The 17796-nt window shown below is 41.1% G+C and overlaps 1 protein-coding gene across 1 annotated transcript; it reads left to right on the forward strand.

Moving 5' to 3' along the window:
- Positions 1-8462: 8462 nt before the first annotated feature.
- On the forward strand, positions 8463-15703 carry dars2 (aspartyl-tRNA synthetase 2, mitochondrial). Its single transcript, XM_079244059.1, has 17 exons — positions 8463-8840; positions 9015-9114; positions 9491-9557; positions 9743-9844; positions 11240-11335; positions 11437-11560; positions 11692-11738; positions 11841-11947; positions 12204-12273; positions 12657-12836; positions 13241-13348; positions 13533-13595; positions 14457-14609; positions 14722-14940; positions 15023-15133; positions 15222-15297; positions 15507-15703. Exons 1-17 carry the CDS (start codon positions 8666-8668, stop codon positions 15692-15694), a joined length of 1986 nt encoding a protein of 661 aa, XP_079100185.1. The 5' UTR covers positions 8463-8665; the 3' UTR covers positions 15695-15703.
- Positions 15704-17796: the final 2093 nt, after the last annotated feature.

The following is a 17796-nucleotide window of genomic DNA, read 5'->3' on the forward strand; positions in this document are numbered from 1 at the left end:
GGGGAAAAAAATAGAAAGAAATACTGTATAAACATAGACGCCTCGTTGTGCGCTGGAGAGTGAATCTTCGGTTAAAATATGAAATATGAAACAGTTAACTACATGTTCAAGAGGTTTATTGGTGGGATTTTCATAACAGAAAATGATATCTATTAGTTTAAAGGAGTAGCCTACACAACGTTCAGAGGATCAAATAGGTGACTTAAGCTAAAGAACATTTTGTTTCCTCACAATCAAAAAATAAATGTGCTAGCTTTCTCTAAGAGGTTAAAATTTTTAGCGTTACTGGAAAACCATAATGTGCAAGAAACTGTTCCTAAGTCAACACATTGCCAGTTACATCAAATAACGATTTGATAAATACCATGGTCCTACCAATACTTGAAAAACAAGGATCTATTTTTCACATTTATTTCCTCATTGTTCCAGATGATCATTTTGTGGGAGAAGTTGTGAGAGAAACAAACTTTACAGGCAAGCAGACACTGTTAATGAAACTTAGAAAGAGAAACAGATAGTTTAGTGGGAGAATAATTGCACTTTAAAAGATAGGAAAGGCCACCAATTGTGTTAAATGTGTTATTTGGGATGAAAAACCAGAAGGAATACAGGTTTGTAAGACATTTTTTTAAACCCAGTTAACTTTAAAAGCATTATTGGGTTTAACAATATCTATAAAATTCATAAAGAACCTTTTTTTTTTTTTAGCTTGTAAGGTTTAGTTTTCCAAATAAAATCTAGAAATTGTTTATTTATGTTGTGGTTCCTGCTCTGACCTGTGCTGCAGTGGGTGCGCCTGTTTCCCTGGCAATCAAGTCCACACCAGGTTCTCATCGGGTAATTAGCAGCAGCAGGATAAAAGGCCAGCTCAGTTCACCAGTCATCGCCTGATTGTTGTTTCATCAGTGGTAACAGCTCTCAGCCATTGCAGCATTTCTGCCTAAGGGTTTAAACTGCTTGTTTAACAATTGTCTGTTCTGTCACCAGTGCGTGATTCTTGCCTGCCTGCCCGCCCGTCAACCTGCCTGCCCACCCGTCAACCTGCCTGCCCGCCCGTCAACCTGCCTGCCCGCCCGTCAACCTGCCTGCCTGCCCGTCAACCTGCTTGCCTGGCCACCTACCGTTCTGCCCAGTTAAACAATAAACCCGTCCTAGTATCCACATCCAATCTGCACTTGGGTCCTTGTTTGTCCTACACTACAACAGAACAATCAGGCCATCAGGTATGGATCCAGCAGATTCTAACCCAGAAGGTTCCGCCGGACATCTTCAGCAAGCCCTATCCGGTCAGAATGCTCACTTAGCTCGACATGAGCAGATGCGTCTAACTTTGGACCAGAATTACCACACCATCCTTACGCAGTTGTCTCAACTCACCAGTCATGTGGCTGGTCTAGTACAGCCCGCTCCCGATCAGCAACAGGTTCCATGCATCCTACCGCTTCTGCCACCCCGGTAAGAGAGACACACATCCCTGACCCCAAACCTTATGCCGGGGATCTGGGTAAATGTAGAGGGTTCTTACTCCAATGCTCACTTGTGTTCGACCAGAAACCCATCACTTATGCCAGTGACAAATCCAAGATCTCCTACGTCATTGGACTTCTGGAGGGCAAGGCTTTGTCATGGGCAGAAGCAGTGTTTGAATGGCAGGGTTTCAGGCACATGTCTTACACAGCTTTTATGGATGAGATGAAGGTGTTTGACCATCCAGTGAGAGGGGGCGATGCCGTTAAGCGGCTGATTAATCTCCGACAAGGGAAAAATGAGTGTTGCTGAGTTTGCTGTGGATTTCAGGGCTGTGGATTCGGGCTGGAATGATCAGGCTCTTTGTGGAATCTTCACAAATGGTTTAAGCAGTCGGCTTAAGGATGAGCTTGCCACCCGTGATGCACCAGATTCCCTGGACGACCTGGTTTCCCTCTCAATAAGGCTGGACAACCGCTTACGGGAGAGAGACAGAGAGCGGCAGACTCGTCCTGAGCTGTCTTTTCCTGGCTCCACCATCGGAGAGGTCCGCCCTTCCCTTCCTAGCACAACACAGTCCGAGGAGCCCATGCAGCTGGGCCGAGCTCATCTGTCCATGGAGGAACGACAGAGGAGGAGGGACACAGGAGTTTTTTTATTGTGGAAGACTGGGACACCAGAGAGATGTCTGCACAGAACGGCCAAAAGATCTGGGTCGTCAGTAGCTGTGGGAGTACTGACGACCACCACTCCAAAGGCAATTCCCCACACAGACACTCATTCCAGCGGTGCTATATGTCAAGGGTTTCTCTCATCCAGTACAGGCTTTAGTGGATTCTGGAGCAGAAGCAAACTTTGACAAGGAATGGGCTGCAATGATTAATCTAGACCTGGAATCTCTCTTCCCTCCTGTTTCTGCCCGGGCTCTGGATGGTAGCATTCTTTATTCCATCACCCAAGAGTCTGTTCCGGTTAAACAAATTGTTTCTGGAAATCACCAGGAGTTTATCAGTTTCTTTGTTGTAAACTCACCAAATTCACCCCTGGTTTTAGGACACCCCTGGTTATCGTTACACAATCCCCATCTGGATTGGACTACTGGGAGGATTATTAACTGGAGTTCTTATTGTCATGCAACTTGTCTTCATTCTGCCGTCCCATCTGGTATAACCACTACCAGTCATTGTCTCACTTCTAAGGATTTGTCAGACATTCCTCTAGCCTACCATGACCTCGCTGAGGTGTTCAGTAAAGAGAGAGCCCTTTCTCTTCCTCCTCACCGACCATATGACTGCGCCATAGACTTGTTACCTGGGGCTCCGTTGCCAGCCAGTCTGTACAATCTTTCTAAGCCAGAGACTGAGGCCATGGAGAAATATATTTCGGATTCGCTGGCTGCTGGTTTAATTAGACCTTCTTCTTCCCCTGTTGGCGCAGGTTTTTTCTTTGTATCTAAAAAGGACGGTTCTCTCCGGCCTTGTATTGACTACCGAGATTAAATGCTATAACCATAAAGAATAAGTATCCTCTGCCACTTGAGTCTGCCTTCAACTCTCTCCATGGCTCAACAATCTTCACAAAGCTAGATCTCCGCAACGCTTATCTGGTCAGGATAAAGGGAGATGAGTGGAAGACAGCCTTCAAGACCCCACTCGGCCATTCTGAGTATTGAGTCATGCCTTTTGGACTTTGTAATGCCCCTGCTGTTTTCCAAGCCTTAGTTAATGATGTGCTGAGAGACTTCCTGAACCGTTTTGTTTTCGTCTATTTAGACGATATCCTCATCTTTTCCCACAGCCTCACCGAACATATACAACATGTCCGACAAGTCCTGCAGAGACTTCTGGAGAATCGCCTATTCGTTAAGGCCGAGAAGTGTGATTTTCATAAGAACACTGTTTCTTTTCTCGGTTACATTTTTGATAGTGGGCAGGTCCGAGCAGATCCTGAGGTCAAAGCCATTACCGAATGGCCAGTCCCAACTTCTGTCAAGCAGCTGCAACGTTTCTTGGGTTTCGCTAATTTTTATCGCAGATTCATTCGCAATTAGCCGCATCGCAGCTCCCCTGACAAGACTTACATCACCTACAGTCTAATTTGTCTGGTCTGAGGTGGCGGCTCAGGCTTTTGCCAAATTAAAGGATCTATTCACCACTGCTCCTGTCCTCCTCCACCCTGATCTCAACCATCAATTTGTGGTGGAGGTTGATGCTTCAGATGTCGGCGTTGGAGCTGTGTTGTCGCAACGATCCCCAGAGTCTCAGAAGTTACATCCTTGTGCCTTTTTCTCTCGACGTCTAACACCGGCCGAGCAGAACTACCATGTCGGTGATAGGGAACTCTTAGCCATAAAACTCGCCCTAGAGCAGTGGCACCATTGGTTGGAGGGATCCAAAATGCCATTCCTCATCTGGACAGACCATAAGAACCTGGAATACCTACAGTCTGCAAGACAAATGAATCCCCGACAGGCCCGTCGGTCTCTTTTCTTCAATCGATTCCACTTCACGCTGTCATACAGACCTGGGTCCAAAAACCAGAAACCTGACTCGCTCGCCAATTTCCACCCAAGACTGCAGTTTCCCCAGATACCATCTTACCTGCAACCTGTGTTGTAGCCACTGTTTCCTGGGAGGTGGAGGACAGGGTTAGAGAAGCCCAACAGCAACAGCTTGACCCTGGCACAGGTCCCCGTGACCGCCTTTATGTCCCCAATTCAGTACGTTCCCAAGTCCTCCAGTGGGGACATTCCTCCCGCCTAGCATGCCACCCTGGTTCTGTGCGAACACTTTTCTGAGATGCAGATTCTGGTGGCCCATGATGGATAAAGATGTCCGGGAGTTTGTTGCTGCCTGTACAACGTGTGCACGCAGTAAGTCATCGCATCAGCCACCTGCGGGATTTCTTCGTCCATAACCTTTTCCAAGCAGACCCTGGTCGCACATTGCTCTGGACTTCGTCACTGGTCTTCCAGCCTCAAGAGGTAACACCACCATCCTCACAGTTGTTGATCGCTTTTCCAAAGCTGTTCACTTTATTGCCCTTCCCAAGCTTCCTACTGCCAAGGAGACAGCCAACTTACTTGTTCATGTCTTTCAGCTCCATGGTCTGCCCACAGACATAGTATCAGACAGAGGACCCCAATTTACATCCCAGGTATGGAAGTCGTTTTGTCACTCACTCGGGGCCACTGTGAGCCTGTTGTCTGGTTTCCATCCCCAGACCAATGGCCAGGCCGAAAGGTCTAATCAGGATCTGTAAACTGCCCTGAGATGTGTGGCTGAGTCCAACCCCTCCTCCTGGAGTGACCATCTGGACTGGGTAGAGTACGCTCACAACTCCCTTACCTCTTCTGCTTCAGGCTTGTCACCTTTCGAATGCTCCCTAGGATATCAGCCGCCCCTGTTTCCAGCACAGGAGGAGGTTTCTGTGCCATCGGTCCAGCTACACATCCACCGCTGCCGACGGATTTGGAGGAAGGCTCGAACTGCGCTTCTTCATGCTTCCGTACGTACCCGCCGCATGGCGGATCGTCATCGGACTCCTGGACCCCATTACGCACATGGCCAAAAGGTTTGGTTATCAGCAAGGAACATTCCATTGCATACTGATGCCAAGAAGTTGGCCCCCCACTTTTTGGGTCCTTTTGAGGTTGAGCGGATCATTAATCCCACCGTGGTCAAACTGAAACTCCCCAGTTCCATGAGAGTCCACCCTTCTTTCCATGTCTCCCAACTCAAGCCTGTTTCCTCTAGTCCTCTCGTCCCTCCTTCCAGACCCCCTCCTCCCGCCTGGCTTGTGGCGGGTCGCCCTGCCTTTTCTGTCCGGCGTCTCCTGGATGTGCAGCGTCGGGGTCGTGGCTTCCAGTTTCTGGTGGACTGGGAGGGGTATGGTCCTGAGGAGCGTGCCTGGGTTCCGCGCTCGTTTATTCTGGATGCATCCCTGGTCCGGGATTTTCGTCGTGCTCATCCGGAGAAATTTCGGTCGCCCAGTGGCTCCCGTGGAGGCGGGGGTACTGTTGTGGTTCCTGCTCTGACCTGTGCTGCAGTGGGTGTGCCTGTTTCCCTGGCAATCAAGTCCACACCAGGTTCTCATCGGGTAATCAGCAGCAGCAGGATAAAAGGCCAGCTCAGTTCACCAGTCATCGCCTGATTGTTGTTTCATCAGTGGTAACAGCTCTCAGCCATTGCAGCATTTCTGCCTAAGGGTTTAAACTGCTTGTTTAACAATTGTCTGTCCTGTCACCAGTGCGTGATTCTTGCCTGCCTGCCCGTCAACCTGCCTGCCTGGCCACCTACCGTTCTGCCCAGTTAAACAATAAACCTGTCCTAGTATCCACATCCAATCTGCACTTGGGTCCTTGTTTGTCCTACACTATTTATTTCTTGCTCCAGTCTCTGAGGAGTTGAGGAGTTAAATTATTTCAGATTTAGTGAATTTTCTGAGGAAATTAAGGTTTTGTCTACTTGAAATATTTTTGAGATGTGAATGCCTAAGTATTTGACTGAATCTTTGATTGGAATATATTCTATGTGGGTCTCATTGCAATCAAAGACGGGTAATAATTCACATTTGGAGATATTTTGATTAAAGCAAGCAGAAAATACTTTGACTAGTTTAAGAACCTGAGTTAACTTTTTTTTTTTTTTTTTTTTTTTTAAAGTGGTGGTATCTGCCAGCCGAGCTATCTTATTTCTTTCAAAGATCGAAATTCCTTCAAAGTCTGATTCATTTAAGATGTATAGAGCAAATAATTCTGTAGCAAGGAAGAATAAAAAGGGAGAGATGGACAACCTTGTCTAACCCCATGTTTAACCACAAATCTTTGAGATGTATTTTTAATTATTACAGAGCTGTTAATTCTTTAAAGCATTTCGAATGAGTTAATTAAAGTAGTCCCAAAACCAAATGATTTAAGAGTTTGTAGGTATGGATGTCAAAGGCTTTATAAAAGTCAAGATAGAGGATAAAAGCATCAGATTGTACAAAATGAAAATAGTCGAGTAGGTCAAGGATTAGCTGAATATTCATTTTTTTGAACCGGTTAATCCAATTCAGGGTCGCGGGGAAGCTGGAGCCTATCCCAGTTGGCTTTGGGCGACAGGCAGGGTACACCCTGGACAGCTCGCCAGTCCATTGCAGGGCCACACAGAGATGAACAACCACTCACGCTCACTCTTATGGGCAATTTAGAGTAACCAATTAACCTAACATGCATGTCTTTGGATGGTGGGAGGAAGCCAGAGAACCTGGAGAGAACCCACGCAGGGAGAACATGCAAACTCCACCCAGAAAGGCCACTGACCAAACCCCTCCCCAGCCAAGGATTGAACCAGTGACCTTCTTGCTGTAAGGCCACAGTGCTAACCACTGCTCCACCATGCAGCCTATTAGACAAATATTGTTTATATGTGATTCTTTAGGCAGCCCGGCTGTGTTTGAGATTATGTCGTCTAAGCCTAATTTTAATTTGTTTGCAAGAACTAGAGATAAAAGTTTGCTGCCAGTGGTCAAAAGAGTAATTCGACACCAATTGTCAATCGTATGCACATCTTTTCCAGGTTTAGGAATAAGGGAAATAATTCCCCATTTCATTGTTGTCATTTATTTTTGTTCTAGACATTGTTTGTACATACAAAAAAAGAGGATTTTTAATATAGCTAATCCCAAACATGCAAGTAATTCGATAAAGTCCACCTATACCTGGAGCTTTTCCTTTCTATGATAGTAAAGCTTTTTATTTAGAGTCATATCAGAGTCACAAGTATTTTTATAATTGTCACAAATCGTAGTGATTTTATTTTTAAATTTAATTTTAAAAAAGTTACAGTTGTCTTGGTTAAATTTAGAAGAGTAGAGATCATCATAAAATTAATAAACATATTGAGATATTTTTGGTGAGTCAGTAAAAATTTCTCCATCAATGTTAAGAGATGAAAAAGTTTCCTCTGTGAGATGCGTTTTTCTAGTACAAAGATGTAATTAGAGGTTTTTTTTCGCTTTCCTCCAGCCATTTGGCTCTCGATCTAATAAAAGTGCCTTTAGCAAGTTCTATATGATGCTTATCAATTTATACACTGATATCTTTTTTTTTTCTAACTTTTGTTTTTCTGTAATAATAGGTTTAGCCATTAAAGTGTCCAAAGTATGTATCAGATGTTCATTGTTCATTTCTTTGTGATTTAACATCTTTAGATTTTTTAATAGAAACTTTTCTGATTTTTTAGGCCTATTTGAAAAATTCCCATTTTTGTATACATCCCTCACTGAGATCTTCAAATATTTCATTATGAGCTCTTTAAATTTTCTATTAAATGGATTATCTTTTAATAAACAGTTATTAAATTTCCCAAATCCTCTTAAGAAGGAATTATTTTGACCATTAAGTTTGATTAATGTGTTTGTGAACTAAGAGCAGAGCTATTGAATGAGAGATATCATGAACAAATTGCAAAGCTGAAAATTACAATAAAAACAAATCAATTCTAGACTTTAATGTTCCATTGCTCTAAGACCAAGTGAAGTCTGCTAAATTAGGATGGAAAAGACGCCAGAGGTCAACCAAAGAATGATTCGAGGCATAAGGATAAACTTTCTTTTCTTTCTTTTTTTTTTTAAATTTCTTGGATTATTCTGGATAGAAAACGACACAGGTTCACATCAAGACAGTCATAAAAATCACCACCACCATATGAGAATCTTTGTATTTTCCACACAAATTTGTAATCCTACTACCAACAGAAGAAAAAAGTGTTTCGTTAAAAGTATGAGAGTTATGACCATAAATATTGCCCAAATATTGCCAAATCGACGACATCGTGCATCAAATACTTCCGTCTACCTGACGTCACATCCGTTTACGCAACACTGACTTGAACGTGAGTGTAGCGTCATTGAACCGATGCAAACCAGTCAAATGATCCATCCACATGAGCTGGAAATCTGCAAGCCGCTTGGAGCACGTTGCGGAACCAGGAGCAAATGATAGAAGTGACCGAAGCAGCGCAGTTTCCTCCTCTCAGGACACTCAGTGGTTTTATAATGTTGTTATTACGTCCAGAAAGCGTTCAGCTGTGTTTGTCCGCGTGAGAGGATCTCCTGTCTTTCTAATAGCCTAACATACTGACGGGACATCTTCATCCTCACAGTCTTGAATCTCCTCTCATCATTGTCGGACTTTACTTTCGGTAGATAATAAATGGCAACAAAAAGCCGGGTTTTGCTGCAGAGGCTCCTGGGTGGGCTCAGAGCATCCTCTGCCAGGTACCAGAAGTTAACAGTGACTTCCAGTGGAAGATGCGTCCAGCTGAGAGCCCCACTCAGACACCTGAGCTGCTCAGACACGCTGCAAAGACATGCCTCTGCTTCCTCAGGTTGTCTACTCTGCACTGATTGGATATCAACTTATCTCATTATCATCTGCGTTTGGGTGACTGAGCTGTTAACTGCCTGCAGCTGGTTTTAACACTGTCTTTACTGGTCTAAGTGAAGACCAGTGCTTCTAGCAGCCTAGTTTCAGCTCAGTGTAATGTGTGTTGTGTTGCCAGGTCCCAGCAGTCTGTCATTCAGGAGTCACACCTGCGGGGAGCTGAGGTCAGATCATGTAGGAGAAAAGGTTACTCTGTGTGGCTGGGTCCAATACCTCAGGTATTATTCTCTTCAGGTCATTTAGATTTTAAGATGCAATTAACTAATCAGTGTGGAAACTTATTGGCTGTTAAATGATCCATGTGTATAGTGGTCAAAACTTATGGGCTTTTGGTACTGCAGGCAAATTAATGACTTCCTGCATTGTGAACTTCAGTTATTTTACTAATTTTTGAAAGAACTAAAATGTGGTGAGATGGTAAACCTACTGGTTTGGCCAGTAGGTCCCATGTTTTTGGATGTTCACATCCTCAGCTAATTTCTGTAGCACATTGATCACAGCATGTCCATATCTCTACATATAAAAGCAGGGACCAAACTCTACAAAGTTGGCAGTTTTGAGTGTTTTTTTTTTTTATGTCTCTGCCTCCAACAGACAGGACCTTTTTGTCATCCTCCGTGATTTCAGCGGCTTGACGCAAGTTCTGATTCCTCAGGAAGAGGTAAGATATTAAATGATGAAAGATATCTGGAGAAATAAAGATGTGATATAATTAACGAGCAACAGAAAACTATTGAGGTTGATAAGAAACTAGCTTTTGTACATGCGTTGAATTTCTGTTTGAAAAAACAACAAATAAATATTAATATTTGCTGGAACTCACATGTTTGATTTTTCTGTTTTTAGTCTTCAAGTCACTTAAAATCAGTGCTGTGTGGTCTCACAGTCGAGTCAGTCATCAGAGTTACAGGAACAGTCAAAAAGCGGCCGGCAGGGCAGGAGAACAAGGTTTGTGTGTGATTACCTCCGTCAAGGAGGTTATGTTTTTACTGGTGTTAATCTGTTTGTTTGTCTGTTTGTGTTCAGGATAACTCAAAAATTTATAAACGGATTTTCCTGAAATTTTCAGAAGTTGTTGGAAATGTGAAAAGGAAGAACTGATTTAATTTTGGTGGTAAACCCATTCTGGTCTGTATGGATATAATGAATGTCATCCTGCTAAGCTCAGCAGTATATTCCCATCATTTCTGGCCTTGGTGGGATGCAAACAGGAAGTTCAGTGTGGAAGTTTTTTTTTTTTTTTTCTTTTAATCAATTCATTTGGAATCACAGAAGCTTTTCTTTAATAATCTCTGAATCGTTTCCTCATGTTTACATCTGCAACCTACTGTACTCTATCTGACAACAATTTAAATGAATGAGTTTTTAGAAATCTGCTCCCATTACTGTGTGACACGTACCCCGTTTGGTTTCTAAATCTTAACAGAAATCATCATCATCATGAATCAGAGGTTAGTTTAAAGGGGTGCTATTATGGTATTTTGAGTTTTCTGAGCTTTCTACAGTGTTAGTGTTGAATCCTCATCAGACATGTGAACGGCACCTAAACGCATGTTTGAGTTTGAGTTTCAGCACGCTCGCCGTTCGGTGTCCATGGCGACGAAAAACGCGTCGTTTTAGAGAGTTTTTTCTACTTGGAAATCCTTGTGACGTCCCGGGGGATAAGGTTCGATGATTGGTTACCTTCTACTAGTTAACAAGGGCATGTACAAATACATCAGGCGGGTGGAAAACGTGGGATAAAGTTATTTCCAACGATGGCTGGTGAGTTTACCAAAGAGAGACATCCTGCTGCATTCGTTGCTGTGGGTTGCTGTTTTCCACTTCGTTTTCAGGGTCTGATTCAGGTTCCAACATGTAGGGCTGTATGCTATGTGTTGACATTGTATTTTGTTTTTTTATTGAGTTCATATTAGCCTAATCCTTCTGTTTATGAGATGTTACAATGACGGCAAAAGCAGTTGCGGTGCGCGCTCCCGATGTAGCACAGTGGCGGGAGGCGGGGCTTAATGCGAAAGAGTCTCAATCCACTCGTTTTGCCCACAGGCTGATCTGACAGCCTACGGAGAGGGTCGGTCTGAAGTAAATAAAGCGATTTGTGACAATAACTCGATCAATCCCAGCCCTTCTGGTCTCAGAAATAAAAATAAATTAGCCTGAAATGCACATAATATTTCCACTTTAAGAAAATCTTTCATACTGAGAGTTTAAACCAGACCTCCATGGTGAAAAGCACAAGTCCATAACCACTTGACCATATGTGAAAACATCATTAGTTTATCAGCTGCAAACTAAAAGTCCATTTAAATCCCATTTCTTCTTCTTCTGTCATATATTAAACAGAACATGCCAACTGGAGACATAGAGGTCGTGGCTGAAGATGTGGATGTTTTCAACATGTGCCAGAAGCTGCCCTTTGAAATGAAAGAATTTGTCAAAGTAAGCGACTCATCTTGCTCACATGTGCACGGATGAGCACATTTCACTGATATTTATAATAAAAGTTGGGACTGATTTTGTGTTTTTGCTCCGTCGTACAGAAGTCGGAGTCATTACGGATGCAGTATCGCTACCTGGACCTCAGGTCGTCACAGATGCAGAGAAACCTCAGACTCAGGTCTCAGCTGGTGATGAAGATGAGAGAGTTTCTATGTAATTTCCACGGTATGGACAGGGAGGCTCTTTGTTTTGGGTCACTGAGACTTTTCGCCACTCAGAGCAGAATTCAGTCACACATTTATGTGATGTTCCCTGATTGTTTTTTTTTTTTTTTTGTCTTTTGTCTTGTTTTGTAGGTTTTGTGGATGTAGAAACACCGACTTTGTTCAAAAGAACACCGGGGGTAAGACCTGATTATCCTTACTAACATGCTCATCTATCCTGTCATCCTATATTACATTTAGATTCATTTATATGTAAAATAATACACCTGTATGTGTTCCAGGGAGCCAAAGAGTTTGTGGTTCCCTCCAGAGAGCCAGGCCTGTTTTACTCTCTGCCTCAGAGTCCTCAGCAGTTTAAACAGCTCCTCATGGTGGCTGGTGTAGACAGGTGTGTGCAGACTGAATGTGTTGGTACTGGCTGATGCTTGCACTGCTACTTTTACAGTTTTCAGTCTACAACTTTAGTGTTTATTATAACAGTACAGAGGCGGTGTAGATGGTTCATTTCCAGCACTATTTGTCCACTTTTTTACTGTCAGAACTTGTTTTTGTGTCTGGTTATGTTCTCATTAAAGCATACACTTATGATTACAAGGTTAAAAACAAAGACACGGCCTAACTTCATTTAGCGATTTGTGTGACAGGTACTTCCAGATAGCTCGATGCTACAGAGATGAGGGCTCCAAACCAGACAGACAGCCTGAGTTCACACAGGTGAGACTGAGAGATCAAATGGTGCCTTACCAAACAGGTTTTACTACAAATTATGTCATTAACGCAGTTCAATCTGTCTCCTTTAGAATTTTATGGTTTAGGATTCAAACATGCAGAAGCCACATGTATAAGTCAGGGAATTACTCTGATATGTTGCTCATTTTTTCTCCAGTATAACTAAGAAATTCGTCACATCTGTGCATTTGTTAGCAAATGCAGCTAAAGCTGCTGCGCTGTGTGTAGTTAATTTTCTTTTGTTTCAGCAGCTGTTTTTTACACTTGGTCATAGATTTTTTTGCTTGGACTTGGCTTAAACAGCTCTAATCACTGTGTTGTATGATAGCCTTTCCTAAACCAACATATCCTCTGACTATGTCTTCCAGGTGGACATAGAAATGTCTTTTGTGGACCAGGCAGGTATCATGTCCCTGGTGGAGGGTCTGTTGCAGTACTCCTGGCCCTCAGAAATAGGTCCCATTACTGTTCCTTTCCAGACTATGACGTATGAGGAAGCTATGAGGGACTATGGTGTGGACAAACCTGATACCAGATTCAGGATGAAGGCGAGTGATTTCTTAGACTGTAAGAAATGACTGTGACTGTAATTACAGCTCATTTAGTAATTTTATTAACTCCTTAACCAGCTGGGCTCGTCTCTGGGCTGTTTTTATGTATTTTCTAAATATAAAATCTTATACAATTTGTTAGACGGTTCTTACTTCAATACTACTGCGCATGACGTACATGCAGGGAAGCTGTGAACACAGAAGTGTTTCTCAGTCATCTGTTGAATAATCAACTGCATGATTGTTGAGTGTACCCTGACCTCAACTAGCATGAACTACGTTCACCCAAACATGCTATGAACTTGAGAAAAATTACTAGTCTAGAGAGAAACTATCACTTGTTTCAAACATATCTGCCTTTCTGTCTGAATCACTGTCGGTTTTCTTGTCTGCCTTTCCAGCTGATCGACCTCAGTGAGGTTTTCCTATCAACACAAATTGAGTTCCTCAGATCAGTTGTCAGCCAATCAGACGGCTCCATACAGGCCATCTGTATTCCCAGCGGAGCAGTAAGACTGACTATAATTTCTTCTGGCAGGAAATGTAAAAAGTGAATGAAGCTAAGATTACAGTCTGATCCTAGAAAGATGCATTAGCAACAACAAGAGCTACACAAACCATGTGTTTTGAATTGTGAGCTTGTATTTCACCGTTCTTGTCTGAAATTTGTCCTCATGCTGTGTTTGATAACAGACACTTTTCACTGGGAGGGATTTGGAAGAGCTGAAGCAAACGGCTCAGACAAAGTTTGGACAGGTAAATGTGTCTCTTTTCTTTCCCACCCCCTCCTTTCATATATGAGTCATTCATCACCAGAGGTGTCAAGTAACAAAGTACAAATACTCTACCTAACATAGGTAGAAATTTCTACATCATACATATATGTGTATATATATATATATATATATATATATATATATGTGTGTGTGTGTATATATATGTGTGTGTGTGTGTATATATATGTGTGTGTGTATATATATATATATATATGTGTGTATATATATATATATATGTGTGTGTGTATATATATATATATATATATGTGTGTGTGTGTATATATATATATGTGTATATATATATATGTGTATATGTATATATGTATATATATTTTTCATCAGAATCTATATGGTTGTGTATATATATATATATATATATATATATATATATATAATATAATGTGCACTCAAATGTGTTAATTTTTCATCAGAATCTATATGGTTGAAAAGGTGTAGTGTAAATGTCAAAAATGTGTATTTTGAGTAGTGCTCCGTAGGCTCTGGTGCCACAGTTTAAGTGTTCCTTTTTAATGGTATTTTTCACAGTTGTATTACTTTTACTTATAAGTATTTTATTTTAAATTAGCATTTTTACACTTCTACTTAGGTTAAAAAAAAAGAGTTAGTACTTTTACTTCTACAGAAGTCTTTTTAAACCTGAATATCTATACTTCTATGTGAGTAATGAATGTGAATACTTCTGACACCACTGTGTATCACAACCATGACTTACCCAGTAAAAACACAACTAGCAACTCTGAAGCATCTTTAACTCAAGCAGAACCAGAGAAGCTGCACTAAGGTTTATTGAAATAGATTTTTTTTTTTTTATCATTTGAAGGAACTGAGCCTGGTGCTGGTCAGACCAGATGGGACATTAAAGTCTCCCCTGAAGAAACTGCTATCAGCCTCTGTCACTGAGAACCTGCTGAGGAGGACTGAAGCCAAACCAGGAGACCTGCTGCTGATAGCGGCCGGCTCCCTGCACACGGTGGTAAGACACTGAGATAGGGACAGGTCGATGATGGGAGAAGGTTACAACACAGTAGGGAAAAGACTGTATTTAGTTTAACATGTCTTCTTTTGTCTCTGTTTTATGTGCTCAGCGGCCGTTACTGGGTAATCTTCGGCTGCAATGCGCTCAGCTCCTGGAGTCCCGAGGCCTTTCAGTACGCGACCCTTCAGCCTTCCACTTTCTGTGGGTTGTGGACTTTCCTCTTTTCTTGCCCAAAGAGGACAAGCCAGGCGAGCTCGAATCAGCCCACCATCCCTTTACTGCTGCGTTGCCGGAAGACGTGCAGTTACTCCTCACCGAGCCACACAGGGTGCTCATGTTACTCGTGCTTACATGTGTAGACATAAAAATGATGTTAATATGGGCTGCAGAAACATTCGTCTTCTTTACAGGTACGAGGTCAACACTATGACCTTGTTTTGAATGGCTGTGAGATCGGAGGAGGCTCCATTCGCATCCACAAGGCCTCAGAACAGCGTTATGTCTTGAAGAATATCCTCAAAGTCAGTGATGATGTAGAATCCAGCCTCTAAGCTGTTAAATGTTAGAAGTTGCATATTTTAACAGCAAAACATGTTGTTTTTATTTCAGGAGGATGCCAGTCTTCTCACCCACCTACTGGAGGCTTTAGATTCAGGCGCACCACCTCATGGAGGCATTGCTCTTGGTAAGGTTACTTTAGAATTCAGTTCATTTCAATTCCACGACAAGTCTTATCATTTAAAAATTTTTTTTTTTTTAAAAATACAACAATTTTTGAATATGCTGTTATAAAGTCTGTACTGATGCAATATGTTATTTTACCACTAGAAAGTCGTCATTGATTAAAACATTACGTTTCTTTGAACTGTATTGTGTTGCCTTACCATCCTCCAGGTTTGGATCGACTGGTCTCCATTATGGTCGGAGCGCCCAGCATCCGTGACGTCATTGCTTTCCCCAAGTCGTTCCGTGGTCATGACCTCATGAGTAACGCTCCCGACTCAGTATCTGACGAGGATCTGAAGTCTTACCACATATCTGTCAAATGGCCAACAGAACGAGGAGGAGGAGAAAGGGAGTGAGGAGAAGAGTTTTTTGACATCAAGATAGTTGTTCCAGATATGAGATTTTAAAGCTTTATTAAATAAAGCTTTATTCAAACCATATGTTTTAAGGGCTTGATCTCTGGTGGTTTTTGTCTCTTGTTTATGAGCTTGTCGAACTTCAATAAGAATAACGCTGTTGGGAAAAACACATTATTTTAGGAATGCAAACTAAGTTTAAGGATTCCTAGAGCTTTATGACTGTTACTTCTTTTTTTACTCTTTTATATTCAAGACAACACTTAACAAATGTAAAACTGGTGCAATTTTCTCTATTCTGCAGATTTTCAGCGTTTGCTGTTGTTATGTTATAATGATCACATTGAACATTTGAGCAGAACATAAACATGAACATTTAAAAAATGTGTACTGTTTTCTTAGCAAATGCTGCCTTTCAAAGACGTGCTGTCTGATGTGGAATTTTTTTGTAATGTTTAAATTATTTAAAGCCTTAGCTTGCTATTTTGACTTCACATATTGTCATATAAAGGTTACTGCCTTAGTTTACACTCTAAAATACAGTGTATACATAGAATACTGATGAGTAAGGCGTACACACCTATGTTTTTTGCCTTTCTTTGTACACAAAAAGAGAAGACGAATTCTAATAAAAGCAACATTTAAGGTGGTGAGCTGTACAGAATCTGACATAATAAATTGATAGACATACGGAAAGCACTGAATAAACCAATAAGGCAGCACATCGGGTGCAAACCAGACAGTCAAAGCAAATCAAGGATTATGGGGTTGTTACTAAATCACTCTGAACTGGTTACAAATACAAAAAAAAGCAAGGTGTCCATTTTAGTGACCAAAGCAGGGCATATGTGGATCTGTCTGGGAAAGAAATAGAAATAGGTTTGAAGGGTATTGGAAATTCAGTGCCTCCTTATAGGCAAACAAGTAATATTGTAATAACATTAAGGAATAATTAGAAGAGATTACCAACAATTATCTGGGCACATTTCTCTTAAAATGGAAATATCTGAAATTCATCAGTGCAAAATACACAATAACTCCACTACATTATTGGGAAGAATACTGCATATTTTGGACATTTAAAAAAACATTGAAAAGAAAACAATGTTATCATTGTTAATCAATGGACGTGAAACTACTAACTCAGACAGTTCATAGTTTAAAGTTAGAAATATTTTAATTTTATAATAAACTTTCTTCTTTAGCATTTTCAGATTCAGGTGCAAGGGCTTTAAACAAGATCTCATTTCAGTTGTTGATGAAACCTACAAAGAAAGATATGATGAGAAATTAAGAACTGAAGAATTTTACTTATACATTAATAAGATCTCTCTCAACCCTTCACTAGGTCCTGATGGACTGACAGCTAATTTATAGACACTAGACACTTTATAGACGCTAGGTTTGAATGAAAAAACAGTATCATTCCGAGCAAATAATTACTGCTTTTTTTCATTCAATGAAAAATAAAGAAAATTCAGTTGTGTTTTGCTCCAGGAAAAGTGATGCACTCACATGAATTGCTCAGTCAAGATGAGAGGTTTGTCAAGTATAATCTTTTAATGTAATGCCAGAATTTCACAAATTAAGTTTGTAAGGAAAAAACAAAACAAAATAAAAAATAAAAAAAAACAATTACTAATTTACTTATTTTTCATCTTGGCTAAATTTTACCTCCATAAATGTAAATTCTCTAATTGAAAGCCTTATTTACCTGTTTTTATTTGTGAGATTAGAAAATACTCAATCTCCATTAAAAAAAAAAAAAAAAAAAAAAAAACAAAGACTAAAGCTATGAAAACTACAGTCTTAATCAACAAATATATGACTCTGTGAGAACTTGTTTTTAGTTGTAAATCTTTAAAATAATTTGTAATACGTCTTTTTCTGCTTTTATTTCCTTCTATTGTAAAGAAAACGATCTCCTTTTCTGTATGTGTACGGTTCTGTTCAATGTTTTCCTTGTTGTGTAATTGTTATGTAAACTTTATAAAGATGTTTTTAAAAAACAAACAAACCGTGTATTTCCGGTTTCCGGTTTCTGATGACGACAGCAGTGGTAACCCGGAAGAGGAGGAACAGCTGTGACGTCAGGAGGAAAA

The sequence above is a fragment of the Telmatherina bonti genome, assembly GCF_933228915.1.
Source record: "Telmatherina bonti genome assembly, chromosome: 7".
Classification (NCBI taxonomy): domain Eukaryota; kingdom Metazoa; phylum Chordata; class Actinopteri; order Atheriniformes; family Telmatherinidae; genus Telmatherina; species Telmatherina bonti.

Coding starts and splice junctions, on each gene's coding strand:
- dars2 (XM_079244059.1), top strand. CDS start 8,666: ATGGCAACAAAAAGCCGGGTTTTGCTGCAGAGGCTCCTGGGTGGGCTC. Junction 12,274..12,656: donor GACAGCCTGAGTTCACACAG/GTGAGACTGAGA, acceptor TATGTCTTCCAG/GTGGACATAGAAATGTCTTT. Junction 13,596..14,456: donor CTCAGACAAAGTTTGGACAG/GTAAATGTGTCT, acceptor TATCATTTGAAG/GAACTGAGCCTGGTGCTGGT.